The sequence below is a fragment of the Heliangelus exortis genome, chromosome 13 (genome assembly GCF_036169615.1).
Source record: "Heliangelus exortis chromosome 13, bHelExo1.hap1, whole genome shotgun sequence".
In the NCBI taxonomy this organism is placed as follows: domain Eukaryota; kingdom Metazoa; phylum Chordata; class Aves; order Apodiformes; family Trochilidae; genus Heliangelus; species Heliangelus exortis.
In genome coordinates this window covers 8886960-8901909 of record NC_092434.1, presented here as the reverse complement: position 1 = coordinate 8901909, position 14950 = coordinate 8886960, and the positions used below count along the sequence as shown (strand labels likewise).

The 14950-nt window shown below is 41.2% G+C and overlaps 1 protein-coding gene and 1 long non-coding RNA gene across 4 annotated transcripts in view; one reads left to right on the top strand and one right to left on the bottom strand.

Annotated features, from left to right (window-relative positions):
• The window catches only part of SLC7A10 (solute carrier family 7 member 10), a 34743-nt gene extending 26204 nt beyond the window's left edge, over positions 1-8539 (bottom strand). The window contains exon 1 of the mRNA XM_071756749.1: positions 8374-8539. Coding sequence (XP_071612850.1) covers positions 8374-8515 — 142 coding nt within the window. The 5' untranslated portion in view covers positions 8516-8539. The remainder of the gene's footprint in view (positions 1-8373) is intronic.
• A 91-nt stretch (positions 8540-8630) lies between these two features.
• LOC139802019 (uncharacterized) overlaps positions 8631-14950 on the top strand; it is a 141153-nt gene continuing 134833 nt past the window's right edge. For 2 of the 3 annotated variants that reach the window (XR_011728461.1, XR_011728462.1), the window contains exons 1-2: positions 8631-9037; positions 10856-10929. This is a non-coding gene — a long non-coding RNA (uncharacterized lncRNA). The remainder of the gene's footprint in view (positions 9038-10855; positions 10930-14950) is intronic. The other variant, XR_011728460.1, reaches the window with a different exon arrangement.

The following is a 14950-nucleotide window of genomic DNA, read 5'->3' as shown; positions in this document are numbered from 1 at the left end:
CTTAATGCGTTGCTAGGGAACTGGCTGTGGCCACGACCAACAAACATGTAGACGTTGTGTCCTACTGCTCTTTGGCAGAGTTTACTGTAAGAAATGGCTTTATTACAACAAGATCTACTAGCAGTAGTACAAAAAAGTAGTTTGTCAGCTTTTTTTTTTTTTTTTTTTTTTTTTTTTTTAATTACAAATATTTTAAGGCTGTCATACAAAGAGAAATCCCTTCCAAGCTGAAGGCTAGAAGGCTAGGTGTGTGTGGACACCAGCCAGAATCAAATACTTCTTCCCCTTATTCTTTCAAATTTGATTCTGCTATTTTTTAATTTACTTGAGCCTAAGTACAGTGTTTGGAAGCTTAACAAGCTTGGATACCTTCTGCTGTCTTGTACTAATTAAGGCTATTACTATTTTCAAGATATTTATAAACACAGCTGATTATTTATGTTTCCAAAGTGTATGGCTTTTCAAGTTTTCAGACTGCATTTAAGAGTATCAGAAACAATGAAAATTGTGTGTTTATGGAGTCCTAGTATGGCAAGTTTTATTGTTTCCTCTCACTTTCATGGACATCAGAACAGCCTGCACTGTTTTAAATTAGAGAAAAAATAAGGCTTGGAACCTGAAATACCAAAGAGGTAAGTCTATCATCAAAACAGGACAAAATTTGGGCAGAGGTAAAAAAAAAAAAAAAAAAAGTTATGGAAATGAAATATAGTCTGAGATGACCTCCCCAAAATGAAGTCAGCAAACCCTGTCCTATAGAGCTCTCAGGAGAGCTGCCAAAGAATTTTTAAATGATCCAGAGAAGAAACTCAATGCTTTCATTCTTATCTGTTCATTCCTTGCACTTCCTAAGAAAAGTTGATCCCTTGAGATTTTTGTGCAAAAGGATGGATTTTTATGATGTAAATGTGCACATCTTAAAGGTTTAAGTCCTTGGCAGTCATTATCTTCAGGTTTGTGGAGAAGCACATAGTGATTCTTTCCAGGGCCTGGGCTGGCAGGGAGACAAGGAAAACTCTTCTGGATTCATCAGCCTTCATTTTGGGGCCCAAGCAGGAGTGATCTTACAGCACAATATGGCCCTGTAAAAAACCCTTTATGTATGACACATGCTAATAGGTTTTTTTTCTCCTTACCTCATGGTCATTGCACAATGTGGCAGCAGAAAGATGGAAGACACTTAAGAACAACAAGAGATGAGCCAACTAACCCTGCTTTTTCTTATCAGACCTGTAGCATCACATATATGTATTCTCTATACCTTTTTGCAAAACTGCTTAAGGTATAGAGAAGGCATTTCAGTATTTAGAGCTCAACTTCTGTCCTCCATCACCTGAATGGATCTGTCTACTTGGGGAGAAACTTTTTTTAGCCTGATGTCTCAGCCCTGTGTGGTTATCTGACCCAGTTAATGGAGCATAATTAGGTTGCCCAGTGTCACAGGTGACCTAAAAGTATTGTGATGAGCAGCCTTGTGACATTAATTGTCAAAGATCACACAATACTGTGGATTTTAGTTCTCTGACCCATTGTATTAAATGGAATTAGATTCTTCCTTAACTTCATTTTTCCTGTTTTCTATTCTAAATAAGGTCCTTATATTGTTCAAACATAATTTTTGTGGTGTATTATATTAAGATATCTATCTTAATCCAGATTATCATCTAACTGATGAAAGAGCTATTGTTATTTGTGATAGAAAAACTGCCTCTCATCCAGATCACTGACCTGTTTCTTGGAGTCAGAAGTAACCTCTCAGAAGTCCCACTAAATGTAATGATATGTTTTACATTACTGATCTGAAAGGTTCATATTTGAATTGTGATTACAACAATCTTTAAGGATCAAATAAAAAGAATTCAACTTAACTTTCATATGCAGAAATATTTTATTTTTCCATAAATTTTGGTATTATTCTAAAGAAAGTGTTAAATAAATCAGAGCAATTCAGCCATGAGGGTAATTCCATTACTCCCTGGTAAGAAATTACTCAGGCTTAAACATCATAAGTATATTTCTCTCCACCTTTCTTTCTCTGAGATCCAATGGAATTTGCATCTGATGTCTGAAAGAGATGATTAACCATGTCCAGGAGCAAGAATTTAATCAGCTCACCCTAACACGAGATTGAGGCCATTCATTATGCTGAGATAAAAATCCCAGAATCTACAAGTTCCTGAAGATGGGAACAATTTGTAGACAACCACTTCTCTAATCTTGCTTTTCAGCCCTGACTTAGAGACCACTGCCAGAAGAGCACATCAGGAGAATGAACTAATACTGCCTAAAGAGATTTTTGTGGAGGCTGGCATGTGAAGAAATGCATTTACCATTACAAATGGCCTTCCTCTGCAGGGGAACAGGGTTTGCATATTCTCTATGCTTTCCCACTATACAGAGAGGAATACAGGCATTTAAAAAGGAATTAAGATGCTGAGATGCTCAGTCCATGCTGGCTTGCTAGCTCCCTGCTCTTCGCTGTGGAACATCTGCTAAAGAACTCTTTGGGAGACTTCTGGGTTTTTCAAGACCAGCAGAAAAAAACAACACTGTTAGGGTGTTTTATATTTGGGGCACTTTGGTACTGACAAATGCCTTCTCATTTTATCATGCTGCAATCAAGATGACAAAAAAGTGTGGCAGTGAGTTGAAACTCCCCCCACAGCCCAACAAAAAACGGGGTCTTAAAAGGAAAAGTTTGGCACACAGAAAGCTCCAAACACAAAAAAGCTAAACCTCTACCAAACCATTTCTGCTTGTTGTGAGCCTGCCAAAGCAGAACAGACTTTCTCAACAGAAAAGGCTACATTATGCTAGAAGGAAATGAGCTGCAAGGCACAGGAAAAGGGAACACGAGTGGAGATTTATGGCACTACTGAAAGCAGGCACTGTACTGCCAGATTAGGAGTAAGACACTACCAAAGGATGCTACCTTTTTTTTTTTTTTTAATCTATCAAGGAAGATGTTTTGTCTGTTGCAGAATATCTGAACTACTGACAGCCACTGCAGAAAGTCCATTGCTTCAGCCTTCTGATCAGTCATTGTGTTCCAGTAAGAATTTTCTACTTTTTTAGAAGGGGAAAAAAAAGCAGCTAGCAAAACCCACCCAAACCAAAATCACCAGTCAATGAATACCTGACAGCTAATGACCTGAAAACAGAATAGCATTACAAACGTTGCAATTTTTGTTCAAGTGTCACTGCTTTTATAAAGTAAAAAATGTTTGGGTTTTTTGGTGTTGTTTTTTTTTTTTCTGCGAAAGATGTTCATTATACCCTACTGCTGTTCTTGGAGATCATATGGGAAGGATTTGCCCATGCTGAGTTTTGGTTTTTTTGGTTTTTTTTTTTTTTTGTTTTTTTTTTTTTTTTTGTTTTTTTTTTTTTTTTGTTTTGTGTTTTTTTTTTTTTTTTTTTTTTTTTTTTTTTTTTTGTTTTGGTTTTTTTTGCCTTTTTTCTTTTTTTTCTTTTTTTTTTTTTTTGCTGCTGCTGTTTTGGTGTCTTGGTCTTTGTATTGTACATGAGGAACTTAACATGCTGAATTCTCCTGGATGCAGACTGCAGCAGAAAGGCACATCTGTTGACAAACAAAACTATTTTCTACGGCCAGAATGTCTCAATTAAGAAAAATATAAAGTTATGACTTTTTTTTTTTTTTTCCTCAGCCAGGAATTCCTAATTAGAGCTCCTTTTTGCCTCCCTCTGTCAGTTCAGTCTGAGAGGTAAGCTGCAAGCCCAGGGAAGCTGCAGGATCTCCCTGGATTTTTACCAAGCTAATTTGAACTTTGCCATGGTTTTTACTTGCAAGCAAAACTGCAGCTTGTTTTCAGCTCTCCAAACTCAGATAAAAGGCTACCCTAAACAATCCTGATGGATAACTGTATGTTGCACAGCCTCAAAGAACATGAAAATATGGAATCACCCCCAAAATGTAATGACCCAATGAATTTCTCACAATGTGTTTTTAGAAACATTTTTGAGAGAGAGAACCACCAAAGTAATCTGTATTACTCTCACAAGTCAGTGAAGAAAAGTGTGCCCTGAAACTTCAGCTAGCTATAAAAGTGAAATGCTCCCACACTTTCAGAAGGATTCAGAAGAAGAAGACTCTTGCTGAAGTGCCACTGATTTGTGTGGCCCTGGGCAGGATCATAGAAATTGGAAGTCACCTAGAGATGTGGGTGTTTTTCTTCTTCCTCCTCTATCTCTGTTTCTGGTGCAGTTCTGTACCTCGGGTACTACTCCAGTGAAGGCCATTTGGACTGCTTAGGAATGATTTGCTATGTTACTTGACAAAGAGATGGATCTGAGTTGGACTGGGTTCCAATTGATTGAATGACCAATAACCAGTCTCTTAAACAAATGGTGGCACATGAAACATGATTGGAGACAATTTGCCAAGTAGCTGCCAAGTACCTATGCATTTCCACTTAAGTTGCTGGTGTTTTTTGGTTTTGTTTTAGTTACAAATTTAATTACATGTTTTAAAATGAAAAGCATGAGTATGAAGGCTCTTCCAAGTTCCTTGTGTTCTCCTTCTCTGGTGTTAGGCTAGCATCTTGCTGAATCCTGTAACAGATTTCTGTCTAAAAAGACTATCTGCTGGATTCAGGGCATGTTGGAATGGCAGGAGACATGGTGGCAAAGAAGGTTGGTAAATAGTTTTGTGTTAATGGAAAGGAGGAAAGATCACATCCAGAGCAATTATACCTCCAAACTTGGTGTTACCCCAGAGCTCTGCCCATGGAAGTGATACTCATGTAAATGAAACTTCCCTGTGATGCGGGTGCAAATGTTAGTAAATAAATATAGTGCTAATGACAACCAAGGAAATTCATGTGGTCATTCCCTTGATGGATTACTATGATGTAGAATTTGCACTATGTTTTAGGATAATGCTGACATAAGGAAACCTCTCCAATGTAAAGGGGCTTTTCAGCTTGCCCACCTTCTGCTGAGAAAGTAAATGTGTGCTGTGTTCTGGGTGATGTGAACAGACAATTTCCAGAAAGCTGCTTCCATAAGTAGCAATAACTCAATGTATTGCATGGTGACCATCAGATAACAGTTTTGGTACTACCACTGGACTTGAATCAGTAACATGTTTACAGGGGATCTTACACCAAGCTTGTGAGTGAGTAGAATTAGCACTGCAAGCATTCTTTAAAGCGACCCAAAGTCAGCTGACACAGATAACTTGACTGCCTGTGCTCAGCAAAATAAGATGTATTTAGTTTTAGTTGACATTTTATTGTGGTTCAATTTGTAGGTCTTCTAATATGTGTTATAAAGACTGACATAAAATTATTCACCTTTATACAACAGACTTCATAATGTGAGTGCAGCACTATGGCCACTTTCATGCAGTTTACAAGCTGCATATACAAATATTTTAAGAGGTGTTTAACAGCTTATTTTATATTAAACTACTAGATCTGTATTGAAAATAAAGTATCTCTTGTTAAATGTCTTATCCATGCAATTTGTGTATACAGATGCATGTATGTATCCAATAGAAGAATGGTGAATATTATTATCAGTATCAGGCTGGTATAAGACTTTAATCTGGCTGCTGTTTCTAATTCTTTTACTTCTCTAAAGAACAATGCTATGTGGCAGAATCCACACAAAGCCAAGTCATGGAGCTTTTTAGTTTTTCATTTACGTAGGCAAAACTCTTTATTGAAGGCACTGAATAAAAATTTCTCTCTATAGCTAATATGCCTGTGCTTATATAAAAGATACATGTGCAGTAATCTTAGTTACACATGTAGCTCTACAGGTAGGATATAAAGCCAGCTATGTAGAAAGTGCATAAAATAACTGTTGAATTAAATATGGCAGATTTATGCATCTGTGAAATAAATACTGAGTTTTCAAGCTGTTAGGTAATATCTGTGAGTTATTATTTAGTAGATAATAAAGCATGTTACTGCTTTTTAAGGTGCATCACTTCATCTGAGTATTGAAAAGCTTAATTTGCAGTGTAATTGAGTATATTAGGAGATTATTAATAGCCGAAGCCCATGAGAGATTTGTTTTCAAGGTATGTAACCGTGTTTAAAACAGTGGTTTGGGTGCTCTGGCAGCAAGTCTCAGGCACTTTCCAAAGTTCTGTGGCAGAAATGAATTGCCAGAAAGATTTGTTGTTACTACTAAATACTGTGTTCAGCTTTATATTAATTAAGTATCAGTCACTTTTTAGGATTAAACCAAAATTGATTTGTATTTAGTACCTGCATTTACATTAGGATACCCCAAAGAGGTGTCTTTTTCCTCAACATGAAACAGTCTTTCTTCCCTTAGTAGGCTTGTTTGTATGCAAAAAATAAAGAAAGAAATAAAGTAATGAAAGGTAGTCTTATGTCCTGTGAAAAAGCCTGGCTGCTCAGAGAAATTGGGAGACTGTCCTATAGGATGAATATAAGACCATGTAAGACTCATATTTCTTAGGACAAATACTTTCAAACCTCTATAAAGACAGCATAAAATTTGAAAGGATGTTTTGTGTGTATTAATATGGCATAGCAGTTCATTACATTGATATATATTTCAGTTGTAGAAGTAATAAGAAAATTTTCCTATAATTCAAAACATGGAAAGAAGAAAAAGGAACACCTGCTTTGCAGGGAATTAGCACAGGCCATGGGAGGTGCAGGGCAGCTGGCAGAAGAGCTGGATGAGGGCTGCCTCTGCCCTCCTGTAACACAGGCTCTGTGTTCACAGGACAGACTGAGCATCTCCTTAGCTCTTACAGCCAGAAGCCTGTGATGTTTAAGCTGGATGAAGTCACATACCTGCACCTAGAGGTAGTTTTTATCAGATGCAACTATGAAATTTCACAGTGTCCTTATGGACTGTGAACTATGGAGAAACCCTGACACTGCTGGAATACTCTCAAATACACCACGTAACAGTGTTCCTACCTCCAACCTGTCCCTTTCGTCTAATTTTATTATGCTAGGGAGAACAAAGATGACAATATTTTTTTTCCAGCTACAACTTGTATAATGCTTTATTTTAAACATGCAGCATTAATGTATAGAAGGCAACCACAAGCTTATAAATCACATATTTATATGCTCATATTTATTTTCCAAATACTCCCTTGTGTTTCCTCTTCCTGTTACTAATTACTAGAAGATTATAATTCTCTATATCATTCCTGTAGCTAATTAGAATTGTAGAGTGGTCAGCTAAAACAGGGTATTGGCTGGAACGCTGGCAGCTCACAGCATCAAACTTTGATAATACAAAAACATCCTCTTACATTTTCTGTATCTGCAGCAGAATGTATTTATTATATAAATATAAATGCCACAGAAGGTATGCAGTAAACTCCTTTCTCAAGCTTGGGGACATCATTTGCATAGACAAAATGACATGTCCCAGCCAATTCTGCTTCTGCACAGCATACTTTCACGGACGTGGCAGCTCTCCTGATCACTGCCACCTTCCTATCGTGCCACAGACCTCTCCCCAGCTGTCACTGTCTTTCCAACAGCTCATGGTGGAGAAATCAAAGGCTGAGTCTTCTCACGGGCTTTTGAGTCTCACTGGGTTTGTACAGGCTGCTTGGATTTGTCTGGGAAACTGCTCCTTCCCCAGGTCTGCCCCCACTTCTGTAGCCTGAGCACGGAGGAGACAGAGCCGAGGGGAGACGCGGAGCCCAGCCTGCCCCCCATGCATCACTTCAGACTCTACCACGGGAGAAGCGTGAGGCGCAGGCTCAGCCCCGCTGGCAGATCCGAAACCTCAAGTTTTGTCCCAAAGGGCACAGCCGGGCAGCGGCTCTGCCAGACATCAGCAGGTGCGGGAGGCAGGAGAGCGCATCGCTCGCTGCCTATGGCCGCGTTGCCAACTCCCGCACCGCTGTCGTGGGACGTGATGCTCGGTGGCTTCCTGAAAGCCCACGCTGTCACCTTCACTTGGGAGAACTCCAATCTCAGATGAAAGAATCAACTTGTTTTAGCCTAAGATATAAGAGCTGCGTACTACTTAGCAGCTCGAAAGACCATCGGGAAAACGCTTTGGAAAACCCCATGATTTTGTGTTCAGGATTTTTTTGGTACTTCAAGAAGGACGCTGCGCTACAGGCGACAGCGAAACGCCGTCCCGACCGCCGCCCCCTCCTTCTACCCCGCTCCCGGCTGAGCCGAGACTCTCCGTCCCATGCAACAGCATCACCCGGGAGCCTTCCCGGTACCGCTAACGGGGTGTGGGAGTGGAGCTGACTCCCCGCTACCCCCGCCCGCGGGTGCTGTCCGGCAGCCGAGCGGGGCTCAGCCCGGCGGGGCGTGTTGCGGGACGGGCTGCCCGCATGGACAGCGCAGCGGAGGGACTCGCAGCCCCGCGGGGTCCCCGGTCCCTTACCGATGATGATGGCACAGGCGCTGATCAGCCCGATCTCCTTCTTCAGCGCCACCCGAGCGGGGCCGTCGCCCGCCCCGCTCTGCTCCCCGCCGGCCATCGCTGCCCGCGCACTCTGCCCCGCTGCCACGGCCACCGCGCGCATGCGCCGCCCCCCGGCCCGCGGAGGCTCTGGGGGGGTGTCCGCGCGGGGGGGTGTCCGCGCGGGGGGGTGTCCGCGCGGGGGGGTGTCCGCGCGGGGGGGTGTCCGCGCGGGGGGGTGTCCGCGCGGGGGGCGCGGGGCGGAGGCGGGAAGGCGGTCGTCGCCTCACTGAGGGGAGGCAGCGGGAGAAGGGTCCCCCGGCTCCCTGTGGAGAATGCACCTCGGTCTGAGGGGGCAGAAGTGTGTTGAGCTGAGGTAAAAATCGTGCGTTGGCCGAGCCATGTGCGTTCGGTGGAGCTGAACAGCATTTAGCAGTGGTTTGCCAAGGTGCGGTGTGTTTGACGGGAAGAAACACGCGAAGGAAAACTGAGTCTCTGCCTCGAAGAGCAGCTTGGAGAGATGTCCCAGCCCTCGGGGACATCTCCTCTGTGCACCCGGGCTGCTTAGCTGGGAGAGCTCAAAAAAGGCTCAGCTAGGCTGTCGTATTTATGGAATAAAGCGGGCAGATTACATACGGTGGGAAAGGTAGGTATGAGTCTCTCTGTATGCACAGCTTACTTTGTTCTCTGACAAATGAGTCTTGGAAAAGCCACCCACTCTTTATGTGTCAATTGCACGGTCAGTTTCCCAAGCTCACAAGCGTTGAAGACTTTACGCCTTTGTGGTCTTCAGAGAACAGATTGAAACAGGAGTTCTTGCTCCTGCTAGGACTCTGGTCTTTGCCTCTTTACACGCCTACACCACACTATTTTTAGTTTGGATGAGGTGTGCGTTTGTTACACCCTGTCGTGGTCCCTCACAGGGTGACAGAGCCCAGGAAGGGCTGTGGGTCACAGGAGGCGTGTGTGCTGGGCACCACAGCCACCTCTGAGAAACCTTCAAACGCATCCTCCAAAGAGCTGGTGGGAGCTGCAGTAACACCAATGTGAGCACAGTTTGATAAGTGCCCAGCCTCAAATGACCCATTTGGTAACTTGGTTTGTCAGGCAGCAGGGTGTGCGCCAATGCCCAAGTAACCTGCATGCTCACAACTCATTTTGTATGGCTTTTATGACCAGCCAACCTAATGCTGTGTATGGCTTGCTTTCACAGAGCTGTGTCCACACGGATCTTCTCAGTGGTGGTCCAAGCACTGTTGTGCTTTATTAGTTGTGGTAGTGTGTAGTGAAATGAGGCAACCAGGTGGCACTAATTGCCAGGTAGTGGGCATGACCTTGTGTTAAGCCCACCTGTGCCTGATTAGGGCGGGCCCCTACTGCTCATGAGCAGGATTAGGGGGCCAATAAAGCTCACACCTGAGGAAACCAGAGGGAGGTCACTTTCGGAGCAGTAGCACCGATTCAGGCTGGTCAGCCCTGAGAGCATTAGACTCAGAGCACTATTCGTGAGTTTCTCCTGGAGGACCTGGTTGGACCTTGGAGCGCTGTGCCCTAAAAGAGGTTCGTCTTGCTACAGTAGTGCAATAATTTAAAGGGAAAAAAAAATCCCTTGTAATCAGAACTGACAGCATGAGGCCAAGCAAGTATAGTTAAAATCAAGAGGGCAATGCCCAAATGCTGTTTGTTTCTGTCTTTTACTTTTATGGTTAGTTTCTTATCTTATCCCTCCCCCTTTGTTTCAAACCTTTCTGGAAGGAGTGAAAACCCCCAACCCCGTGTGTTTACCAGCTCCATTTGCACCTGTTGGTGCTGAGGAACCTGCAGGAAGGTCCTTCCCCCTCCCTGAGGCCTCCCAGCTGCCTTGCTGGGCAGGTAGCGGGTTGTTGAAAACCTGCGTTTGGAGCCATCATTAAGGAAGTGTATTTCCTTTCTTCTCTCGGGGTAGAGCAGAAACATTAGGATACTTTATTACAGCAAGAATGGGAACATCAAGGTAAATGTAAGGAAATCTTTGCTCTGTTAACAAACTGCCTTCCTAAGAGTGTAAGTGGATAATGTCTCCTCTGCTCTAAGATAAGATCAGAAAATTTTAGCTTGGGAGCTTGGGGTTTTCCCCTGAGCTATAACAGGCAGGGGTTTATTGATGCAAATCTCTAGTTTGGTCTTTGTGCAAAGAGTCAAGAGTAACATCTTTCTGAGAGCACTTCTGTGTTCAGAGGGGATCCCTATGTGGGTGACCTGTTCTGAATGTGTATAGGTTAGAAAATGTTCATGAGAGCATTATGTGGTATCTGATCTGGGAGTGGTGGGAAGGAGAGCCTGCATCAGTGGGGCAACTGGGAGTGGTGGAAATTGGACATGATAGCATTGTATTGGTGGGAGAAAGAAGGTCTGGTCCTTCACCTCAGTGAAGGAGGGTGGGAAGTTTCTGTGGTGACCTCAGTCCGATTTGGTTTGATTTCAGAATGAAAAGTATGATCTGAAAACTGGCAAGTTGTTTTAGGAAATCGTTGGACTATTCTGACAAAGCCGATAATTGTAAGTAATTTTACTTTATAAATCTGGTTTATACAGCTATTGTTATAGAAAGATTTATTGATTTTCAGAGGCTGAGACTTGTTTCTACATTGATCTATAGCTCTATGGAATTGTTGTTTCTTAATGCACTACCTCGCTACTTCTAAAATGTTCTTTTGTTGATTTACTGTGTACTTTTAATAAGGAAGCATATTATAAGAAAAATTGCTTTCTGAACTATGTAAGCAATACCATTGTTTTCCTTTAAAAGAAAGGGAAATGTGAAGACTAGAAATGAAGTTTCAGATACTCAAAAGTAACCTGATCTCTTAGTTTGCTTTTTTTTTTCCTAGGTGGTTTAGATGATTTTTTCAGAGTTATGTTTTCCATTGATAGCAACTCAAGTAATTTCTAGTACCTCTGAAAGTCTCTACATGCTAGTCTTAAATGAAAGCTGCAATGAACTCTGTGGAAGTTGCCTTTAACAGTCTGTCTATTTTGTAAAAGCTAAAAAAATAGATTGAACTTCATCAAAACTTCACAAAAATAAAGAAATATGGTAATAAGCAGTGCTGCTAACTTTGTTACCAACTTTATTGCTGAGTTCCAAGAACCTAATGAAGTTTAGGTTCAATTAACCTTTACAGAACGGCCACAGAATCTGTTAAATGCATGACCACTTAAAAGGATAAAACTGTATGTGATTTCTTTTGCTGTGGTAGCAATGTTGGTTTGCTTTGAAATATGTGTATAATATTTATGGTATTGTGTGGAAGATAAAAATCCCTGACAGCCCTCTTATACTGATTAGTGAGGAATCATTAAAACTGAGAAAAACAGAGGGACGTTATGAGTGTTTTGTCTTCCTATCCAATTTCACATTGGGTGCATTTTTTACAGGGTTAAATGAACAGTGTTACCTGGTAGTATGGGTAACAAGAAGGGTGGGAAAACAGGATTGGGTGCAGCTGTGCTGGTGATTGAGGAGGATGGTGACTGTTCAGAAGCAGCTGAGTCTTTTCCCTGCTGCATGAGACTATATGGTGTATGGGATAATGATTATGGGCAAGGGGATACAGCTGTGAAATCTATGCTGGTAACTTAATTTAGGATTGTTGCCCTGGACCTCTGTGGAGTACTTAATTTTCCTCATTTGTCCTTGGAAAGAGAAAAAATTATTTACCTAAATCAAGATAAAGAACACTGACTTACTGATTCTTTTCCTGATGTGTTCATAATACACAACTCCCTTTTTCAAAGTTTAAAGTGTTTTACTTTTGCTGAAAGAGTAACCAGGTGGCCTGTTTACAACACATGCTTTTGATATGTCTACATCTATAGCAATATACAGGAGTGTAGAACAGCAGTGGGCCAGAAACCTGTTGGAAAAGACACCATTGACAAAGGTTGCCCACATTAACTGCCAAAAATACTTGCTTTTTTTTTTTTTCCTTCAGGCTGAGTGCCTGCCTGCTTCACTGTGTCTTTTGCATGAGGGTTAAGAGAGGACTTTTCTCTTTTTGTGGTAGTGTTGGCTGCTTATTTATGTTGTATATTCTGTCCTATTCCTAATATAGTTCCAAAATGAGCAAGTCAGAGGGCATGTACGTTCTAATTAGTAGTTATCTGAGACAGCTCTCAGAGCAAAGAGTCCTTTTAAATTGTTTTGGATCTGAACATACTGTATCTACTTGAATGACAAAATGTTAGTAAGCAAAAAAGCCAAAGTTCTTTGTAGGAAGGCAATTGCTGCATAGCAACTGCACAGAGAGGATGCAATGAAGCTTGCATGAGTTCTCTTGTGTTGCTATTTTTGTCCTCATTTTCTCCATGCTCTGAAATGTAGAGAAGTTATTAAAGTTGTTGGAACCAGTTATTTCATTCATTGCTACTTATGCTCTAAATAAGGAGAAGCAAACAATGCAGTTTGTTTTTTGTATTTTGGTAGCAATAATAAAGGGAATTTAATGTGCCACTTAGGAAGGCATGCTGTGACTGAGTTTTCAAATGAATTTGGCCTTTAATGTATGTTAAGCATATAGGAAGAGAACAAGGATAAAGAGATATAAAAAATCTTCATGACAGTAGATACTTCCAGATTCACTTGATATTTTTTTTAGCCCATCTAAATAAATTTCTATCGTCTTAAGAGGTAAGCAACCCTAAAAAACCAAAACATACCATAGTTGTGAAAACAATTCAATTTCGAATTTAATCAAATCACCATCAAATCAGTCACCATAAGCAACAGCTGGGAAATAGTTACTTGGAAGGATGAACTGCCTTGTTCTCTTTCTTGAAATAAAGCAGGGGGCTGATTGGTTTAGCAGAAGGAAATGTGGGGAGTAATAGAACTGTGAAGTGATTCTTCATTGCTAAGGAAGCATGTCTGTGGAAAGCCTGTTATGCTCAAACAAACTATGGGAGATTATGTTCTGAACTGTCCTTATGGATGTACCCTGTACCACTTTAAAGTGATTTGGCCAGCTCCACATCGATGGTTGGCTTGGGATGGTGGGGTCCAACTGCAATAGAATGCTGTTACTCTGTGCTTCATCGCCTTTCTGTTGTAGTACAGACACTTGTAGGGCTTTAGGATTAAGAGCAAGGATACAAGCAGGAAGAAGGGCCATTTACTGGGAGGTGACATCAGTGGGATGGAATCATGTGAAGCCTTTTCACTTTAATGTGAATGAGTCCCTCCAAGCAACCTTAAAAGTAGCCAGATGCAGATGAATCAGTCACTTGTTGAAAGCATCCCATTCTCCATCACTTTGTCATATAGAGACTGAACATGATCAAGCAAAGATGGAAAAAATGGTGTTCTTGGTATTTCTAGTGACCTGATATTGGACCTCTGTTTTCAGAAATCTGTGGTGGAGGAAACCACTTTAGTATGCGACTCCTCAGTACCTAAACAAGAACATGGGGCTGTACGTTTTAAAAGGGAAGACAGAAATTTTCTTCTAGGCCAATAAAGGAGGAAATTTTGGGGAGTGCTGTTGTTTGGTTGTTGTTGGGTGTTTTTTGTTTTTTTTTTTTTTTGTTTTTTTTTTTTTGGAGGTGGGGTTTGTTGTGGTTTTGTTGCTGGTGTTTTTTTTTTGTGTGTGTGTGTGTGTAGCTACTCTTCTCTTCAATAATGGCAATATGAAAGAGGTTCCTCCAAGTGTGGAACAGTTCTGGAATAGGTCAAAGAAGCTAATTATCTTGTGCAAACTAGCTAAGCATCTGAATTAGGTAAATGTAATTCCTATGATTAAATATTAGCCTAATAATTGCTTATATATTTCTATCCTCCTGCTTGATTATTGGAGATTTCATTTACAACAAATATTATTCATAAGAAATATCCTTTTATGTTTGTACCTTGCCAAATGATAATATGAGAGCTGAGTAGCCAGAATGTGTGAACCATTCTCTAGCAACAAATATGAAGATCCTTCATGCTTTCCACTGCCTTGCCCTGCTAAAACATTGCTCTGTGGGACAAGTTAAGCACTGTGTGCCAACGAGTCAGTGGAGTTCTCATTCACTGATCTGTAAGGGTCAGTGTGGGTTTTGGGAACACAGGATTATGGTATGAACTGTTTAGGTATGAACTATCAGTCACGTAGATATCTGTATAAAAACCTGTTTCTAAATTCTACATATATGAAGCATGTCATGTGGGTATGCTTGAACTGTATCACTTCTTCAAGATATTTCATGACAGCTCAGAAGTAGATGAGTGTAAGTAGATCATGTCAAGAGCTATTTGTAGGCTGTTGATGAGTTTCTAGAGTCAGAGTTATTGAAAGAAGCCAATTTCGGTCAAGCACTGGTACCATCTCTGTGTGATCAGGGTACATTGAAATGCAGTGGTGAAAGGGACTGGAAAGGATGATCAGTTCCAGGACAAGATTTTACTTTTAAAAGGTCTGTGACAACACTGTGGTATTCCAGACATTTTTCCCAGCTTGGGACTGTGTTTTTTTGTTTTTTTTCGTTGTGGTTTAGTGTTTTTTTTTGTCTTTTGTTTTGTTTTCCTCATGCCACACAGCTA